We start from the raw sequence: 21,563 nt of genomic DNA, 5'->3' as shown, positions 1-21,563 counted from the left end.
ATTATTTCAGCTCAAATGTTATTGGAATGGAAGAACAAGTGAGAGAAGAAACACATTATGTATGTGCACACACACGTGTCAATCAGATCAAAACATAAGCAACCTTTTTTTTCTGGCAGAGAATATTTAGTATATACCAGAAAATGAAACGGACAAGAAACAAACATACAAAGAGCACCTTCAAAGTAAAGCTGGAGAATTAAAACATATATTTTCTTTTGTGCGTACATGAAATGCCTAAAAAAAAAATTGATCCACAAATAGGGCTGTTAGGTTTTTTTTAATAAATATTTTATTTTATTTATTTTTTATTTTATTTTATTTTGGATTTTCGAAACAGGGTTTCTCTGTGGTTTTGGAGCCTGTCCTGGAACTAGCTCTTGTAGACCAGGCTGGCCTCGAACTCACAGAGATCCGCCTGCCTCTACCTCCCAGTGCTGGGATTAAAGGCGTGCGCCACCACCGCTGCCCCACTGTTAGGTTTTTTAACATATAAACAGGTAGTTAAGCCTTTCTGAGGAAAAGTCTTCTCATTCATATTAGAAGTTAAGATAAACACAAAGATAATGCTAGGCATACTGAAAGGTACAAATTTGAATCATGCTGTTTGGTTGCTATAAAACCTACACAAAATAAGGTACAGATGATGGTTAGATTAAAAAAAGGCATTCAGTTAGTATGTACTAAGGGGAACAAGATGTTCCCTATATTTCAATATTTGGTATATTTGAAAAACATGAAAATTTTCAAAATAAAATATGGGGTTGGGAGCAGATTGAATGCTATCCCAAGGTTATTCAACAGAAAAACTTCCCAAACACATAATCAATGATATATGGATGACACTATAATGTTCTGAAACATCATGTTTTAAAAAATCTTACATACATAACTATGAAAACTACATATAGAAATATATAAAATTGGGGCTGGAGAGATGGCTCAGTGGTTAAGAGCACTGGCTGCTCTTCCAAAGGTCCTGAGTTCAATTCCCAGCAACCACATGGTGGCTCACAACCATCTGTAATGGGGTCTGGTGCCCTCTTCTGGNGCTCACAACCATCTGTAATGGGGTCTGGTGCCCTCTTCTGGCCTGAAGGCATACACACAGACAGATGCATAATAAATAAACAAACAAATAAATAAATATTAAAAAAATATATAAAATTGAGAGTGAATGTCATCTTCACCATTCAACAATTTTATCTCATCCCTATACACCTGTTCTTCCTTCCCCTCAAAGAATAATGAATCACAGTTGTTGGATACCTTTCTACTTTTTCCCCTATATATAAGATAAAACACATACAAAAATGAAATACTATCTCACAAAAATTCTGTAACATGTTAGCTTCTTACTAGCCACGAAGTATCTATTACACGACCACGTTACGATTTGGTAAATTTATACATAAAACTAATTTCTGAAGTCAGTAGTTCAGTTCACAGAGGTACCTACTGCCAAGGCAGACAACTTGATCACTGAAATCCACAGGGAAGGACAGAACAGAAACCTACGGTGTGTTTTCGCCTGACAACCTGCTCCCTTAAATCCACAGTGTAAACACAGAATAGACTCGTATAGTAAGTCTTCTGACCTCAAACAGCAATTGTGCCAAGAGCATTATCCTACCTCTACATCTTTGACAGTCACACACAAAAATAAACTTTTTAAAAAAGTACATAACATTTGTAAATCTGATTCTACAAAGTTTAAAAATACATAATCATACTTCTTAAAGTATTTGTCCTGGTTTATTTGCTCATTTACTCATTTATGCCCAAAAATATTTAAGAAGAAAAGAGTACCTGCTGAAGCATGACTACAATCGCCTTCCCTATACCATCCTGCTATGTGTACTCTGTTCCCAAAGAACTTTGTCCCCCTGGTAGGAATGCCAAGATGTTTTCTATCACCTTACAAATACAGCTTAGCAAACAGCCCCAAATTGGAATTGAGACCATCTGTGTCATGAGCACAGCTGATGACAGTGATTAAGAAATACCCTACCCTGTCCCTGCTTTGTAGTCTGTATGCTGGACCACTCAGATAAAAGTTTCCTAGAATGACAGCAGAAGCACTCTTGTGCTGAATAGCATGGAGTCCCTGGTTCTGTGACTCGAGTTCAACCTCAGTCCCTTGTACTGGTCACTGGCAGAAGGCAATAGTTTACCCATTACAATCTAATAAAGGGGGAAGAAGAGGATTCTTCAAGGAAGAATGCTTGAAATGCGCCAGGTATTTTTATATACTTTAGAATAACTCAGCAAGGTACCCATCTATTTATTTACTTATTTATTTATTCAATGGTTTTTCAAGACAGGATTTCTCTGTAACTTTGGAGTCTGTCCTGGAACTAGCTCCTGTAGACCAGGCTAGCTCAGACTCACAGAGATCTGCCTCTGCCTCCTGAGTGCTGGGATTAAAGGCGTGCGCCACCATCACCTGGTGGTACTTATATTTTTATAGCTGGAGTGAGATCTAAAAACAATGTACTTGGCAAGGTCATAAACTAGGAAAATAAATAGAATTTGATACCAAGCAACAATTTAAACCTTTACTTACTTTTAATGATGAAATAGAAGAGGTATGAATTTTTAAATAGTATTAAAACCTGAGGATATTAAATCAGACCCTGATTTAACAGAGTATGCAAGGACTTCTTGACTATAAAGCACTGAGATGTGTTTTTGTACCTCTGACCCCATAGATGTTTCTAAGTACACTCTGTAATTTCTATTCATTTAAGAAGGCAAGCAAGCGACCTTCTTCTCTTATAGTTAATTTCTAAGTTCTTATGATCTGAAACACAAAGAAACACCAGCACAGAAGCAACTGCACAGAAAGGTAATACACACCTGTTTTATGGCCTGTTGAGCCAAAAAAGCCATCTGCAAGGGGTTGGGTTTTATTGTCTGTCGTGGTATATTCTGGTTTGGTGGGTATCTCAGCTGTTGAGGATAAGGAGGAAGAACTGGTCCATTGGGTTTAGGGCTGTGATTCTGAAAGTTTATTAAACGTGGTGGTGGATGCTAGAAGAAAGAAATGAAAGCACTGCAGTAACAAGGGCCTCCTAAAGAGGGGCCCAGATCTTTCCTGTGTAAAATCCCAAAGGCTAGCAGCTCTGCCACACTAAGACCACAAGAAGCAATGGGGAGGATGGCAGTAATCTATTTTTAAAGAGGGAAGGGGAAACAGTGACTGCGAAAGGAAGGATGGGGTGAGCAGAAGGAAGAGGACAAAGAGGAAGGAAGGGAGCTTTCCTGGCAGAGGGGTGGGGTAAGGAAGCACACCTGCGAGCAGTCATACAAACCCCGCGCTCTTATGCAAGTCTCTTTTCCATCACTTAACTGTCTTTACAGTCAGGAATTGTTGCTTCTTTGTTTAAGATACCATCAATGTATATGATCAGAACTTCTTAAGAGGAATACTTCTCCCCATGTTCACAGAGAAACAAGTCCTTACCATCTATAAGGTTCACAGAGCAACACCTCAAACTCTGACATTGTGAAGGCAAAAGCCATTAAGTGCAGCTCTGCCCTCCCCGCTAGTTTTTCCTACTTTTTAAATTACTCCCCTACTCTAAATTAACCGCTTCCTTTCCCCCTTTCTCCCTTAGTTTAGACTATATTACAGAACCCGTGAAAAACAGATTTACGGCGTTTCTGAACCAACTGAAATTCCACAGGGGAGGAGCAGAAACAGTATTAGTGGTGAACTACACAGAGAACAAGCCAGAAACAACTCTTTTTGATTTTCCTTGAAAATTTGTAACATGAGGGTTTTATACTATGAAAAAAACAAGCAGAAAATAGTGAGGAATTATAGTAGAGATTTTCTAAATTTTAATGAATGGTTTCTCAGGGAGAAGAGATAGCTTTCTGTCACCACAGCTTCATCCTCTCAGTAACTGCTCAACACAATAATTCAACCAAAATGACATTTGGTGCCAGAGCACTGCGACTAAATGCTAACCCTGCCTACCACTAAGATGCTGACAAGTGAGCAATAGGGGAGTAGTCCACCCATTTCCTGAACTGTTACGCTACAGTTGGGTTCATTTAGAAGAATATTTCTGACAAGCCCAAAAGACTATTAAAACTCGGGGGAGGGGAAGGTTCAGAGACAGTGTCTCTCTGCAGAGCCCTGGCTGTTTGGGAACTTCCTCTGTAGACCAGGGGGGCCTCGAACTCAGAGATCTGCCTGCCTCTGCCTCCCTAATGCTGGGATTAAAGGCATGTGCCACCACAGCCCAGCTGCTTTGGCTATTTCTTAGTAAAAAGGCAATTAATTAAGATGATGGATTAACTCCTTTCCTGGTTAAAAACTAGTGGTAGAACATTTGTTTGTAGCATGTCAGGGGCTTGGGTTGGGTTCCAGCACCACAAATAAGCAAATAACAACAAAAGCATGAATGTCTGTAACTCTCAATTAGGTTGAAGAATTCTTTGAAAGATACTTTAATGTTTATTAAATTGCTATTCAAAAGGCTATGCCACTTACATATTTTTCCATAAAGAACCACATTATATATCCTAGTATTAGTAGACTACTAATAAAATAGCTTTTCCCCCTAATTAACTAATATTTCTTTTTTATCAGTTATTCATCTGTATTATCCCTGTTTCCTTTCTGCTTTTGTTGTCAAGACATTCTGAGCTGAGCTTTGTTCTTAAATGTAATGAGAATTCTTAGCATAGTTCTATCCACGAGATTGACTTTTATGAAACTCCAGTTCATTTGTGCCATTTACCAAACTCATTACAAACCCCTGTCCAAACAGGGAGAATATAAAATTAACTGAAAGTTGTAAATTCTATGAAAGAGATGGATGAACTCCTCACCAGGCTTTTACTCATCTAGGCATGCCTATATCTAACCTAAACAGAATTGGCTAAACTATTTAATAAGTACGCAGAACGAAAATGGGATCGGAAGACTTAGAGAGATGACTCAGAGAATTGAGCACTTGCTGTGTGGTTCAGATCATCAGAACCCGTATAAAACAGTGGGGTAGGCATGAAGGATGATTTGTAATCTCAGCACCCAGAAGGCAGAGCTAGGGCAAACTGGCTAGCTGGACTAGCTAACTCAGTGAGGTCCCTGGGCAAAGCAAGAGACTATGCCTCAGTAAGTGAAGTAAATAGAAATAAAGGAAGATACTGATGTCAACTTCAGGCCTCCACATATGACATGTTCATGGCTACCTGTACATGTGTGCATGAGGACATGCACAGATAACACTTGTTCATCATACAATGCATACACATGCTAAAAAAGAGAAAAGGATTGAAAAATGACAGATTACACATCTAGTAAGAACTGAAATAGTATATGGATTTGCTCAGGAAAAATGTAAAAGGCTGAAAAGAAAGGATTCTAACGGGCTGCCTGACGTCCTCTACTGTACCTTGTCCTAGTTTCTAGAATGCAGTGTGGGTTTCTAAATACTACCTCCAAAGAGATTCATGTACCCATACAGGAATCAGAGGTACACAGTTGTTTCTCATCCATCACAGGCCTAAGTTATTTGGGAACATAAACATTTATTCCTTGCTAGGATTGGATGACAATGCATGGGGATTGATAATAGCAAGCAAATAAATCAGTTTAGAGTTCAACTAAAAACTAGGGGTTAGATCAAGGATCCTTTAATGCAGTCAATTTTTAGTATTTAAATGAAGGACAGTGTGTGTGGGGTGTTGGTAACTGTAAGCTGCTGAATACAATCACACTACAGTTAACTAAGGTAGGACAGGCCTGCTTCCAAATTTACCTGATGAGAGATGGAAGGTTGCTGGATGGGCCCTTGCATTCTAGGGTTTGGTAAACCCACAGGTGCTGGCCTCCGTTGCACCTGTTGCCTCTGAGCCATTACCTGTTGCTGCATATGCTGGAGTCGTAACTGAGCTAGGCTGATCTGTGTTGGGAACTTGGATAACTGGTTGGAAGGTAAACCACCTGGTGGCTGTGAACTCTGTTCCACGACAGGATTCTGCTTAGGTATTTGTGGCTGGCTCTCTTTATCCTCGATTACTAAAGAACCTAATTAAAAAGAAAGAAACAAGATAAGTTTTTATAATGGGTGAAACACCACATTTTATATGGTTACTGATTTGGACCTCAACTGACAAAGAATTTTGGATGCAGACCCCTCTAAACTATTAAAAAATAGAGGCTCCCAATGAGTTTTTTTATGTATATTCTACGTGAACTTACCATATAAAATTTTTTATGAAAAAATACTAATTCTTTAAAAAATAGTAAGATTTAAAATCAGACATCTCCCTGTCCCACATTTTCTATTTCTAAAGCTGTTTCTTTTAGTAAGGCAGATCAAGGTGTTTGAGTCCAGGTACTGGCTATATATTGATAAGCAAACAGCTATGTACATGTCTCAGATTGGCCCGCAGCATTCTTCTGTTGTTCTGTATGATGTCATCGGCAGATGGATGACATCCGTCTGAGTCTATTTCTTCTTTTCCCATTGTACATCGTGATGAAAGCACTGACTCCCCCTCCAGCTCTCTTTCCTTTCTCACATATAATCTAGTTTTGGGTCAGGTGTGTGTGTGTGTGTGTGTGAGAGAGAGAGAGAGAACAACCATGTTTGACGATTCTAAAATCCAGGAACCCAATATGCCAAAGGAAATACTGGTTGTTGAGAAACAATGTCTAAGGAACTTTTGAGCTTTTCTTTGTATCATTTCCAGTGATGAAGCTGAAGAGCAAGAATATTTTCATTCATTTAAAAGAGCAACAAGAAAGCTTAGTGGTAACTTTTGACTGCACTGTTTGCAAGGATTATTTGCTTCCTAATGTTGCCAAGATGCCATTTTCTGACTCACTGAGCTCTAATACTTCAGACTGTATGTTCCCCGTCAATTACTTAAAACCTGTCTCCCTCAGCCGCCTTCTCTGCATTCACACAATTTATAATCTGACCATGTAAAGAAAAGATCTAAAACCCAAAACAAACCCCAAAAATGGAAAACGTAAGGAAGAAAAGTCTGTAAGTAAGATGAACAATTGAGCCACTAGAGGCTTTAAAGTTACACTGCTGACATTCTGACAAGCATTGAGGTGGGGGTTGAGGGTTGGGGGTTAGCGTAGGGGTAGGGTACTGTGCTCTCACCTACAAAGTTTGTGCTTGTAAAATTAAATTACCTAAAAACTAGATTAGGCTGGTTAATCCCAGCATTTGAAAGGCAAAGGTAGGCTGGTCTCTGTGAGTTTGAGGCCAGTCTGCTCTACAAGAGCTAGTTCTAGGACAGGCTCCGAAGTTACAGAGAAACCCTGTTTTGAAAAAAAAAAGATTGGGGGAAAAAAAAAACCCCAAAACACAAACAGGATTCTATGGGGAGGAGAGGCACTGCTAAATTCCTAACTTAGATACCCTATAAGCTAACATTCATACATATTATCTCAAAACAAGTTATGTATATATTCATGCATCTGTGTTACCATATGAATATATTAATGACTTACTGTGTGGCTGTAAAGCAAGATAATGGATGGGGATGTTATATTCAGTAACACGTCAAAACCAATGAGAGCTCTGCACCAAAATAGTCAAACAGAGAAAATGCACATAATGGCGTACCCAGGTTAATAATGTTTTGGGCCCAGAAACTAGGATCACAGTGAAACTGGATGGTGTTGTTGGTCACAGGAGAAGCATCACACCTTGCACGAAGAAGGTGCCGTAACCGATATGTAATCTAGAAGCAAGCAGAGAAAGAACATTAGTATGTTTCTTGGTAAATAATGTTTCTTGGGTAAATAATGTCCCGTGAATAGCTAAAACAGTTTCTGCTACGTGTGCAAGTAATCATATGTGGGTTACAAAAATGGTCATATAAGCCAGGCATGGTGGTGTATGCTTTTAATCCCAGCACTCCTGAGGCAGAGGTAGGAGGAAGGATCTCTTGAGCTGAGGATAGCTTGGTCTATGTAATTCCAGAACACAAAGAGACCCTATCTCTAAACAAACAAACAAACAGAAAGAGGATCATAGAAAATTTTCTGTTCAAATGTTACTGTTTTGTGATATGACTCAGCTGTATTGCTTATTGAGCTAAAAAGTATCTTAGTAGCAAGTTAAAACTGTCAGAGCACAGCCCAAGAATGTAGTCCTGTGAGAATTCTGAAAGCTTGTGGGAAAACAAGACAAAAGAGTCTTGTGACCTCAGTTTCTTCAAAACATAGAACTGTTCTTGGAATGTTGTCTACACTCCTTCCAGGTATAGTAGATAGGAATCAGTTTACTTGTTATTCACACGCCTCTATAGAAGAATGTGTTTTTGCCAAGTGTAGTTTGTCCTTGAAACTAAACACCTTATTCACGCAATCCTTCTTAACCTTTAGAGTAAAATTGTCTGATGCTCTGAGTAACAGTGGCTACTGCACGAGACGTTAGTCTGTCTTCTATTTAGGCCCTGCTCTCCCAGGTTCATGGCACCAACTGGAGTGCTAACCAAAATCCAACTTTTAGAATTAAGGACACTTCAGGAAAACATCAACTCACTTTCCTTGCTTTTACTGAAGTACTTCCTCTTTTCCATTTCTTTTTGCCATTGTTGTTGAGATTTACGACTTTTATACGCACAGCTATTTGTATACATCTGTGTACCATGTCCGTGCCTGGTGTCCTGAAGGACAGAAGAGGGTACTGATTCATTAAACCTAGCACAAAAGGCAGATTAAGTTGCCACATCAGTGCTGAGATTTGAAATCAGGTCCTCTGTAAGAACAGTCAGTGCTCTTAACTGCTGAGCCATCTCTGCAGGCACTTACTACCTTATTCTTCTTTTAAAGTATTCAGCATCTAGACTTAGGGTACTAAGGAAATAGAGAATACAAATGAATCTGTCTAGGAAATGGAATCAGCTCTACTTGTAGGATAATTTTTACTTCTCATTATGACTCCTTACAAGCAGCCGTCTTAAAATTCCATGCTATCTTACATCATATACTTTTCTCTATGTTACAGTTTCCAATGCCTACTTTCTTCTTTTCCAACATTACTGTCACAATTCTTGAGTTTCAATATCCAACCTGATTGCTGTGGCTTTACAGATGGCTTGCTCTGGTGCCTCACCACCAGCACTACAAGTGCAGTTCCCATCAACTTTTCCTGTCCTTCCCCTGCTAATACTCAACTTATATGCAAGCCAATCATACACATATTCAAACTCCTCTTTCATTTATACAATTACATGCACTCTTTCTCTGCAACCTTTCCTCCAGACAAAGTAAACCAACCCACCCTAATCTCTCTGCCTGAACTTAATGGAACTGACAAATGAACTGACCTTAAATCCATGGCCAGCTACTTGAGGTAGACTTGCTATCACATGACATTTCACTGGGTTGTTCACTTTCTTATTTCCTTTCCCTAACAAGCAACTTCAAGGGAGGTTTCCCATTTCTAGCACTGGGAATTCTCTAAGTTGGCTTATACACACACATAAATACACATAAACACACACACCACCAACACCCACTTTTCATGCATTTATTTTTTTAAAGGTTTATTTATTATATATACAGTGTTTTGCCTGCATGGTCACCTTCACACCAGATGAGTGCGCCAGATCTCATTACAGATGGTTGTGAGCCACCAAGTGGTGGCTGGGAATTGAACTCAGGACCTCTAGAAGAGCAGCCAGTGCTCTTAACCACTGAGCCATCTCTCCAGCCCCCTCATGCATTTATTTTTAATGGCGTGTTAATGGCCTTCCCAAGAGACACTCCAGACAATAGAAGCTATTGCTACTACCCTTGGTCACCTCCCAGCACTTGCAGGTAACACCCCATTGTTGAAGACACCACACAATTTCAACATAGCAGTACAGTCTGAACTAACATGGAAGCTCTTCCCTGAGGACTACACACCTGCCAAGGGAAAAAAACAACCAATAGTGCTATTCAGCTATAAAAGCCACGAATCACACAACTGACTCATTACGATGTTCCCAGTGGTGCAATGTTGGCACTTATACCAGGGGACTTAAGGCCTGCTCCATAGGAGTGAATTCATGGCTGGTATTGTAAACCTACCCAACTACCTGTAGACCAAAATGCCTGTTGTTAGATAGCATCTTCTAGACAGCACCAGGAAATTCCAAAGACATGGTTACTTAAGTAAGACTTGCAGAATGACAATGACAGCATACCAATATGGATGGAGGAAATTTCACAAAGTCCCACCTCTAGATGAAGAGCTACAGGCAATCAATGGCTACCAAAAAATAAAAAAAAAGTACTAGCTTTTATCAAAGACGAGCTCCCGAATAAGTTATATAATCCAGAGAGGTCAGCCCAAAAGACATCTACATATGTACACCACCAAAGAACTCAGTAGGTGTGTGTGTGTGTGTAATAACAATAATAAAAGAAATAGCCATGAATTTGAGGGATGGGCATAGGAAGAGTTGGAGGAGTGGAAATATAGAACCCATCCAGAAAAATTTAAAATCTTTAAATTACTTAAAGAGCAATAGAGAGGACCTGGAGAGATTGCTCAGCAGTTAAGAGCACCTTGCTGATCTTGTAGAGACCCGGGTTCAGTTTCTAGCACCCACACAGCTCACAACCATCCATAACTACAGTTCAAGGGGATATGGGCTTTTGATTGCAAGCACATACGTGGTGCACACACATACGTGTAGGAAAAACATTTATACTTATATACATAAAATAAATCTAAATAAAAAATGATGAAAAAATAAAGGGGACTGAAGAAACTCAGGAGGTAAGTGCATTTGGAGCTTTTGCTGAGTTTGGGTCGCACCCAGTGGTTCACAATTGCCCTCAACTTCAGTTTTAGAGGTCTGAGGCCTCCTTTAATCCCAGCAATCAGGAGGCAGAGGCAGGTGGATCTCTCTGAGTTCAAGGCCAATCTGGTCTACAAGAGCTAGTTCCAGGACAGGCTCCAAAGCTACCGAGAAACCCTGTCATGAAGAACCAAAAAAAAAAGTTTGACTGCAAAAGAAACAAAAAAGAACACAATAAATATATTGAAACCAATCAGCAGAAACTAAAATCATCTTTATTAAGATTTATGAAGTATTGTTTCCAGGAGAGAGATTATACAAGCAAGAGCAGATTTCATTTACTCTCTCCTATATTCTGGGGCCATCTTGGAGAGAGCAAGGCTGGGTTTACTTGCCCCTTCCTACTTTTGTTTTGCTTAACAGGTGAACAGTAGGAATGGTTTGGGACCAAAGTTAGTTAAGTAGTTCTCAGATACCCCACTCACCAGTACAAGGTAGTAAAGAATAGAAGGCAGAGTTTAGTCCAGTTTAGTTTAGTTTGTTCCCAGAGTCAGGCTCATGCTGAGCAAGGTTCACATCTGGTTCTTGGATGCCCTTGGGCAACTTAGCTACTCCATGGGAAGGCACAGAAGGTTCGACCCTTAAGAACCACAGTTTCCCCAAGGTCTGTCCTATATACAGTCACACACTCTCCTGAACCTTTTCAGCTGATTGGAAGTGAAAAGGGAACTCCATCCCCTTCCTTGTTTCTCACCAGAATCTTTTTTTCCTTTGGGGGAGGGGGTTCCTGACAAGAATAGCCTGACAATATTTGTATTAAGATCCAAGGTAAAAGAAAAATCTATTTTCTAAAACAGTAAGCTTAGGTGTGCCTTCTTAGAATGGCTAGCGGAAAACACAGTACTTCTCCAGCACCAGCCTGCTATGCCAATCCCAGACAAGCTAAATTCAGGCTGTTTTTATGTTGCGCATATACTTCTGTGCTAACTATTGTAATAAGCCTCTTTGGTCCTTTCCTAGTTTGCTCACTCCCAGCCCTGTCACCTCACCATCATGCGTGCTGTAGTCAGCTCGTCTACAGGGTTCTAGTGCGCAGCCTCTGGCCTCTTCTGTTTCTGTGCAGCACTCAATTTCCTCCAAGCATTCTCTCCGCCATCCAGCTCGCTGCAGCTTTTCTCTACTCCCGATTCTGAGTCACTTGTGTTCTTGGGACCATCCTCAACAGTCTCTAAGTTTTACTACTTCCTCTTCGCACTATTTAAATGCAGCTCTTTAAGGGCAGAATTTGCTTTTTTGCTACTGTCCCTCAAAACTCAGAATGTTGTCTGGCAGATGGAAATACCGAATAAGTAGCTGTTAAATAAGTAAATTTTCTCCACATGACTACAAAACTTCAAATAACTATAATAAATTTTGACTATAATGTATGAGTGCACTTTGGAAACTGCACTGTGCTAACAGCAGATAACACAATGACACATCCTATGTTCTTCTCCTTTTCTTACTTTTTCTTACTCTTTAACAAAAATAATACTCATGAAATGTTCAAACAACTTGTACTGCCCAATGTTATCATTTTCTTAAATGCAGTAAAGAATTAGCAGTAAAAATGGGGGCTCAAGTTGTAGTTCTAGAGTAGAGAGCCTGCCGAGCATGCAGGGACGCTGTGGTTGGTTTCCCAGTACTATATAAATTGGGTGTTTGGTACATATCTAATCTCTGCATTCAAGAGTTGGAGACAGGAAGAGTAGAGATTCAGACTACATAGTAAATCTAAGGCCAACCTGGACCACAAACAAGCACAACCACTGAAAAAAGTATCATGTATTTTTTCAACATGTATTTTTATGAAATAAACGAGGCTAACCTTACATTTTTTTCACTTTAATTATTTTCTTAGAAAGACAGGATCTAAATTCAGCAGCTACCTAATTTACTCAATTCTTAGAACATCTCTGCAGTCATGATCTATATACAAGTGAGGTAGTGTAGGAGGTGTTCTTTGTCTCTCTCATATCACATAGAAAATGCTCTCCAGGTTCATCCTATACAACTGACAGACTGCTATGGTTCATATGAAAACTATCACCAAAATATGTTGAAGTTTAATTCCTACTGTGAGTCATCAAGCATTGTAGGTAGGGATTAATGGAATCAATCCCCTTGAATGTAGGACTTAAGAGGAGGACTGGGAAGAAAGCCACTCTGGATGACACATGTATGTCCTTGTTAAATGATGCATTTTCCTACGTTGGGACATTGTAGTCTCTCCACCAACATGAAGGCCTTCATCATATGCAGGCCCCTGAACACCACATTTCAATATGCACACCACATTCCAGTCTCCAGAACCATGGGTTGAATAAGCTTTCGCTCTTTATAATGAACAGTACTTTATAAGCATTGGATTGCAGGTAACATACAATATATTAACTTTATCTGCTTTGATCTATACCCCAAACTCAGATTACTAGATTGTAATAATAGTTCTACTTTTACCTTAGTTTGAGGAACACATACACTGTTTTTAATCACAGTTATACTAATTTACAGTATAGAAGGGATCATAGAATTTACAGTATGTTCAACTCTGCAAAGTCACTTAATAACTTATATTTATATAATTTTAAAATTGTTAAAAGTCTGCTGAAAGTAGCCCCTCCATTCCCTTCACCCAGAATCTTCAACTTTTAATAATTATTTGCTCGAGTACCCACTCAACCTCTCCTAAACACATTTTTATTGATCTTTTCTGAGAGCATGATGCAGACACAAGGTTGCACTCCAGTGTGACCTAAAGTAAAGCAAAGATTTAATAAAATAAAGCAAAAATTAATATAATCAGCAAATTCTAAACTAAGAAAACACCTGATTTAAGCTACCAGCAATCCAAACACTTGGCCAGGTTCCTTTGACATGCTCCTTCCATTCTGAGTACTGTCTAGTTTCTGGTACAGCAAGATACTCTGTATACTCTGCACTACCTTTTTCTTCCTAAGTGCTTTGAAACCAGGATAGCAAGCTCAGGTATGGGGAGCACACAAACACATCTATCTGTAACTAGACATATACAGCTGTCTGTGCATATACAGAAAACTCGGTTTGTACTTTGCTTCTGGGTTGCTGCCAGTGTGGTTAAAATCTTGGTGGAACTGTGAACCAAAATAAAATCAGAATGTTCAAATTTGTGGTTACTTTGTCATAGCTCTGACTATCAGTCCAGGCTTCTGGGTGACCCCCAGTCCTAGTTCTACTACATCCCTATATTGATGGAGTAGGGATAAGATGATTCCTCCATGTCAGAAAGACACAAGCATTTTTGTTTTTTAAAATTGTATCTTTTCTCCTAGAAAAACCTAGAAAAACACTATACAAACCTAGTAGTTTTAGTAATCAAAGGTGGTCATTTAAGGAATTTCTTGTGAGAAAAACAAATATGAATATGCACACTGGAGCTGGCAAGATGGCTGTATGGGTTAAAAGCAATTACTGCTCTTCCAGAGGACCTGGGTACCCTTCCCAGGACCCATGTTGGAGGGCTCACAGACACCTGGAACTCCAGCTACAACGGATGCTCTCTTCTGGCCTTTGTGGGCATCCAAAAAAATACACATAAATAAAACTAATTTTTTGAGTACTTCCTTAAGGGTAAACAAATGTAATTAAAAGAATTTATAAGGCATATTCCCTGGCTGTAACTACCTCCAAGCTAAGATGTAAATTCTTTCTATTTAATATTGAGCTTTATTTATACTTCAGAAATCAAGTACCTATTTAAATATTTGCTGAGCAGGTAACAGAAAGGTCTAAGAGTAATATCAGATATAGCCAAACTTGGCTCCTTGTCATGTGTTAAATACTTAGGATTTTTACCTGCATTATTATCTATCTAAACCGTGAGCTGTTACACTTGACAAAACTCCTGATGTACTTAAGATAATCTTAAGAGCTGTAAGGCCTAGATAGTACAATGAATAACTAAAATTTCATTAAGTCTACCTGTTCATCGCTTCAGACCTACAAGAACTTAGAATGAATTCACGTAGTGGCATTTCAATTATAGTTTAATAAATAAAGCTTCCTGAAGATCTGAAAGTAAAACAGCCCCACTAGTCAGTCTTACAGACCAGGTAATGGAAACACACACCTTTAATTCCAGTAGCCACTCTAGTATGCCATAGAAACTGGGCGGTGCATGGCTTTAATCATAGTACTGTGGTGTAGGAGGTTCTTTTGTTCATGTGTTGCTTTCATTGGTTAATGAATAAAGAAACTGCTTTGGGCCTGATAGGGCAGAACTTAGGTAGGCAGAGTAGACAGAACTGAATGCTAGGAAGAAGAAAACAGAGTCAGAGAAGCCATGGATCTTCCGCCTGAGATGGACGCTGGTTAGAATCTCCGGTAAGCCACTGCCATGTGGTGGTATACAGATTAATGGAGATAGGTTAAACTAATATGTAAGAGTTAGCCAATAAGAAGTTAGAGCTAATGGCCAAGCAGTGTTTTTATTAATACAGTTTCTGTGTGGTTATTTTGGGTGTCCTGGGCGGCTGGGACAAACAAGCAGCCCTCTCCTCACCACTGTGATGCACGATTTTAATCCCATCCCTAGAAAGGATTATAAAACAAAAAGAAACAGCCTTCAAACACAGTCTCACTCTGAGATTCCTGGAGGAAGGATCATCAATTTGGACTGAAGTCGAGGTAAGAGCCAATGGCTTACTGTTTCGGATCTTAAGGTTGAACCCCAATTTCTCTGAGATCTTACTAAACATGCTTCAAATTCAAGTGTATATACAATGAAAAATCTAGCTAATTATTCACCATAATATGGAATAAAATTGTTTTAATGCAAAAAGTTTTTTTTTTTTTGGTGGAGTGGGGGTGGACAGAAAGATAAACAGAAGTGCTTCAGAGGAGGGAACGGATCTCAATGAAGCATCAGAAGAGCACCATGCTCTGGGTACTGCCGGTAAGAGTAGGGAGCTGGTGTAGGGCCAGAACTTGACACTCAAAGGGGTAAAAGGTCCTTGATCAATGATAGGGGAGAAAGGGGGCAGGAGCCCAATCACCCTTGTCACACTTGCTCCTGCATACTTTCCTAACCATTGGCAGTAAAGAAACACTCTCTGCCATTACAAATGACAGCTTCATTTTTTGAGTCTCTACTAACATAATTTTTCTTGCCTTCCTTCTAAATAAAACACAGATTTAAAGTTTAACAAATGACAAGAGAAACGTTAAGAAAGTAATGTGAAGTTTAAATATTTCAAGATTTTATGATGGGACTTCTGAACGGACTCTCTCACTTCATAGTTTCTGTCTCTTTCTCCAACTATAAAAAGATGAACTAACTAAATTAGAAGACATAAACAACGCTAAATCCTATTAAAATGCTTCTCCATAGTCAAAAAATAATTAAGCAAAAAGGTTCCCTGGATTGGGAAGTTTGCAAACCACACACAGAGACAGACAAACAGACACACACACCCCGGGGCTGAAGATGACTCAGCAGTTAAGAAGACTATTTAGCACCCATGTTGAGTGGCTCACATGGCCAATAACTACAGGGAATCTGATGTCCCTGGCTCTCACAGCACCTGCACACATGTGCATATCCCTACATATAAACATGATTATAAAAAAGTCTTTAAAAAACTGTCCAATAGATCTATGAACAGGTGATGAACCCCACAAACCAACAAGTGAAATGCAAATCAAAATCCCAAGGATTCACTACAACATCATGCTTGGAACTACAGCTGTTAGCTAAGCAATGGTCACAGTAAGTGCTGGTGAGGATTAGAGACTGGTGGGAATGTAAATTGGTATAGCCATTATGGAAAATCGCATGGAGGTTCTTCAAACAATTAAAACTAATACTATATAGCCTAGCAAGCTCTCTACATATATTCCCAAAGAACTGAAAAGCATGGCATAAATTTCTGGCCTTCCATGTTTATGGTATTTTTCATGATGGTAAAGATAGAAAAACAACATATGTCCACTGATTGAGATGCATATGCAAGATTATATATGATATATATATACATATATGTATATGTATTTACCTTTATGTGTCTACTGGTGGATAAATAGTGATAGACAGATCTACATTGCTGTGGGATAATGCTCTTGTATCCTGTAATGATTTGTCACTTGCACTGGTTTAATAAAATGCTGATTGGCCAGTAGCCAGACAGCAAGCATAGGTGGTGCAACCAGACTAGAAGAATTCTGGGAAGAGGAAAGGCACAGTCTGCAGCCACCAGCCAGCCAAAGAGGAAGCAAGATGAGAATGCCTCACTGATAAAAGGTACCAAGCCACGTGGCTAAACATAGATAAGAATCATGGTTTGATTTAAGTTGTAAGAGCTAGTTAATGATAAGCCGGAGCTAATAATTTATAATTATTATAATAAGTTTATAATTAATATAAGCTTCTGTGTATTTTGTTGGTACTACACAGCTGCGGGACTGGGCAGGACAGAAACTCCCGTCTACTTTATATACTTTCATATATCAACCTTATATACACTGGAATGGTATTTAGCAGAAAAAAAATAAAACAAAGACAAAACCAAACAAAAGACTAAACAATAACAACAAAACTTCTGCCATCTAAAACAAGAATAAAATATAAAATAGGCTATGCTTAGTAATAACACTGTAACTTAAGTCAGTGTAAGATAGATGAGCATATCTCATACCAAACCACAAAGATCTCACATCACAAAACAACAAAAGTCAAATATGTAGAAATAAAGTACCAGCGGAAAAAAGGTAGATAATGCTGAAGAAGGTCAAAGAATAATTTTCAAAAAAAATTAATTACAAAGGTTTCTATACTATATAGATTTTTGCTTAAAGAAATAGTAATTTTAGAAATACATAAGTCAGTATGATAATAGCATTCAGCCACACTTTGAGAGACCTGCCTTATATTATTCATAAATATTTGTTATTAAAGTAATTATTAATTTAAATAAGTAAAACCTATGTAACACATATGTACTACCTCTGCCACTTGGTTCCAAAGAATAAAGGACAAAAGATGTAGAATCTTAATACTTAAGAATATAAGTATCTGCTGACTTTCTAAGTAATATTCTTGTTTTTAAACCAAAGTTGAGACCAACAATATAAGCAGCCCTGGAAGCTCAGTGGAAAAGGAGCGTGGCCCCTGCCAAAATCAGTGGGCAGAGATGCTAGTGCTGTAGGTACAGTGCACCAAATCTTGAACCACCCTTATGAGGCTGTTCAACACTCAGCAGCATATGCTGTACATGCTGCAGTGTAAAGCTGAGAGAGGATAACCACACATTCAATGCTAAGGTTTGATACAGCTCTTTACAGGACGTGACAGTGTTAGGTATGCTATTTACCTCTGTGCCTTTTTTCATAATTTGTCCAATGAAATGACTAGCTACATCTAATAATGATGTAAAATTCAACATGGAAAATGCTTAGAATTGAATCGTGGCATGCTGCAGGTGACAGTAAATGTTTACTATCAGTATTATTACACTGGATTCATATGTCACAAAGAGTGAAAAAACAAATAAGAGTGAAAACAGGAAATTAAAATTTAAATCACATCAAATCCATTTCAGGTAAAAATTTATAAAATCAAGTATTTTGGTCAATTGCTAAAATGCAATTAAGGGTATATAGACTGTGTTTTGTATTAGTTTTTTGGGGAAGGGGGGTTACCTGTGTGTTTGTAGACAAAGTCTCACTATGCAGCCCTGGTAGGTCTGGAACTCTCACTATGTAGACCAAGACAGCCTGCCTCAATCTCCCCAGTGCTTGGATTATGGGAGGCACCATCTTACCCAGCCATTTATTCTTTTTCCCTTCCTTTCTTCCCTCCCCCACCCAAGACAGGGTTCATTTGTGTAGCCCTGGCTGACCTGGAACTAGTTCTGTAGAGCAGGCTGGCCTCAAACTCATGGAGATCTGCCTGCCTCTGCCTCCTGAGTGTGAGATTAAAGGTGTGCATTGCCACCACTTGGCTCTGGTGCTCTCTCCTCTCTCTTACCAGCCGCTTGCTGTAAAGCAGTGCTGTGCTGCTGCCACTGGAAACAGCCCATTTAGAAAAATGCATGACGTGCTCTAACTGCTTGGAAAGTCCAGCCACTTCCTGCTGTTGTTGCATAAGTTTCATTCTATGGTCCTTTGCAAGACTCTGCAAATAAAATAATTTCAGAATTAATACTTCACATTCACTTTAATGGTTATTTTTGGATAATCAACTCAGATTAAGAACTACTCTGTACTCAACTAACAGTATTCAAAATGATCATAAGCACTTTCCTTCATAATACAAAGGATCACTCTGAACGTAATAAAAGTATAGTCTCCATGTTATCTCTACCTTTTGCCTATAGGTCTCTATGGAAGGGTCTTGCTAAATTAAACGAAAAACAGACACGGATTAGCTATAATATCGTAAAATCTAAATTCAAAACACACAGTAAAACAGACAAATCATCCAGCTATCTACTCAAATGACCAGTTCATCACATGATTTAACCAATACAGAGTTTCATGTTCTAGAGATTCTACCTCCAATTGCAACTAGCCTGTACCCAAGAATCATGTGAGGTGGGAGCTGAAACTTATCTCGTATTTGGCATTAAAAAAAATCAAATTATTTGTCTTGAGAGTTACTAGAAGAGCCAGTAGGTAAGTACTATGCGCTGCTAATGCATTCTCAAAGGCACTACATAAAAACAGAATGGGTTCAATACTAACATGGCACACCCCCCCCCCCCCCCCCCACCAAATCGGGTCACAATACTGACTTTCTCCACAGAAAATATATACTTAGAAAACAGAGGGCAATCAAAATGAAAGGCACTGTGGTTGTGTAATAAAAAAAAAAAAAAAGCACTACAAACATACAAACCTCATAAACCTCATGAAGAGCAGATAACATGGCTTTCTACTGGAACTGAACTCTCACTACCTGCCCTGGTCAGATCTGTCTGGACAGTGCACAGAGCTGCACTGCTAACAGTCAATGGCATTGTCACATCTACCCTGAGTCTAACAGCAGCAATGACCTCTGCAAACTGCAGTGCATTTTTAGAGTGGAGAAGAATTTTCTGAAAAACTGGAAAATGAGACCAAGAAGTTCTAGTATTTTGATTTTACAAGGTAGCATATAAAACAGGATCCATTCATCTGCTAGACAGGTGAATTCTGAACCAGAAGAATGGGAATGAAGACTTGGGGCATATTCAACAAGTAACATGGAATTTTCAAGGTGAAGTTCATCAAAACGAACACTGATGGCCAAGTACATTTTTATAGATTCTAGACTCTCCTTAATTTTTAACACTCTTCAAGTATCCAGAGCCAAGGCACTACTCTACAGTATTGTTAAAGTGATGTGTGTATAAATCTGAAAACATCAAATTCTGCTTAATGTGCCCATTTTTAAAACAACTGCAGAACCCTAAAAACACAGTTATTATAACTGGGCACTGATTCCTTTTATCCAAAGCACTTCCTAACATTTCCATAATAGCAGAATTATGAACAGCCATGGCTTCTTAGCAGGGACAGGACTTTCTGATAGAGATATTATCAACTGGTCAACTATGAATTAAAGATGAACTAGAATGTTTTCCTAATCGTCTCTCTTACAATTCTTTACATACTAGCATTCTCTTTTTCTCAACTGTTTCTTGAATATAAATTCTTTCTCTCGACATGCTAAAAGAATAACTAAATACTATATGGCAAGTTTACATGCCATATACACTGTGGTATATGGTATTGTGTGGACTTGTGCTGTTGCTATTGATGAATTTAAGAAAGGTGAGCAAGCTGGTACATGGTGGCTCAAGCTTTTAACCCCAGCACATGAGAGGCAGAAGCAGGTAGATCCCTATGAGTTTGAAGTCAGCCTGGTTGCCAGGTCTACAAAGACCAAAAGTCACATTTTTCAGTGTCTCAAAAAAAAAAAAAAAAAAAAAAAAAAAAAAAAAAAAAAAAAAAAGATAGTACATTATTTCTAAAATGGTTTTTACCTATAATTATAAACTATCCTATCTTGAACATATACTCCCTAAATGCTGCTTTCATAACTGAGACTATATAATGCGACTGGGCGTGGTGGTACAGTCCTGGGACCCAGCATCTAGGAAGGATTTTGAGTTCAAGGATAGCCTGGGCAGACAAAATGCAGGAAAAAAAGACTATACAAGATTGAGGGTAAGAGAAACATTATACCTATCTTGATGTGGGATTCCCCTCTGTGTCCAACTGGGAAGTGTCTTTGGGACTATCACAGGGCAGAATAGAGTAAGGTGGAGGAAATTCCAAGCAGAGATAGATAAAGGTGGAGTCAGTGAGAAACCAGGTAGCTGCAGCCTGGGAACTGTACCCAGTAGGTCACAGCCACGTGAGATGCACAGATTAATAGAGAGATAGGTTAATTTAAGATATAAGAGTTAGCTAGCAATACGCCTAAGTGATTGGTGAAGCAGTGTTTTAATTAATAGTCTGTGTGATTTATTTTGGGTCTGGGCGGCTGGACACAAACGAGCAGTCTCTGCCTACACCATCTATTTTACTTTTGTTGCTGGTTTGAGTCAGAGGTCTCAGTATAGAGGCCTGGCTAGCCTGGAACTCATAGAAATTCTACCTGCCTCTGCCTCCTGGATGCTGAAATTATAGGCATAAACCACTACACCTATTTTCCCTAATTTCTCAGAGGGTTAACTAAATGCTATGCACTACTAACATTGGACTGTAATATATGTCATTTGTTA

General features: G+C 38.9%; 1 protein-coding gene across 4 annotated transcripts in view; it reads right to left on the bottom strand.

Moving 5' to 3' along the window:
• The window catches only part of Trim24 (tripartite motif containing 24), a 104,751-nt gene that overhangs the window by 15,439 nt on the left and 67,749 nt on the right, over nucleotides 1–21,563 (bottom strand). The window contains exons 7-10 of one of the 4 annotated variants that reach the window (XM_050147903.1): nucleotides 18,821–18,967; nucleotides 7,605–7,722; nucleotides 5,778–6,046; nucleotides 2,860–2,952 (exon numbers count right to left, since the gene is read on the bottom strand). In XM_050147903.1, the coding sequence (XP_050003860.1) occupies nucleotides 2,860–2,952; nucleotides 5,778–6,046; nucleotides 7,605–7,722; nucleotides 18,821–18,967 (627 nt within the window). Of the gene's footprint in view, nucleotides 1–2,859; nucleotides 3,034–5,777; nucleotides 6,047–7,604; nucleotides 7,723–18,820; nucleotides 18,968–21,563 lie in introns of all 4 variants that reach the window. The other 3 variants (XM_050147902.1, XM_050147905.1, XM_050147904.1) reach the window with 3 other exon arrangements.

The sequence above is a fragment of the Alexandromys fortis genome, unplaced genomic scaffold (genome assembly GCF_014885135.2).
Source record: "Alexandromys fortis isolate MF-2015 unplaced genomic scaffold, M_Fortis_MF-2015_v1.1 scaffold_57, whole genome shotgun sequence".
Classification (NCBI taxonomy): domain Eukaryota; kingdom Metazoa; phylum Chordata; class Mammalia; order Rodentia; family Cricetidae; genus Alexandromys; species Alexandromys fortis.
The sequence above is the reverse complement of the archived record's forward strand: the minus strand, read 5'-3'. Positions and strand labels throughout refer to the sequence as shown.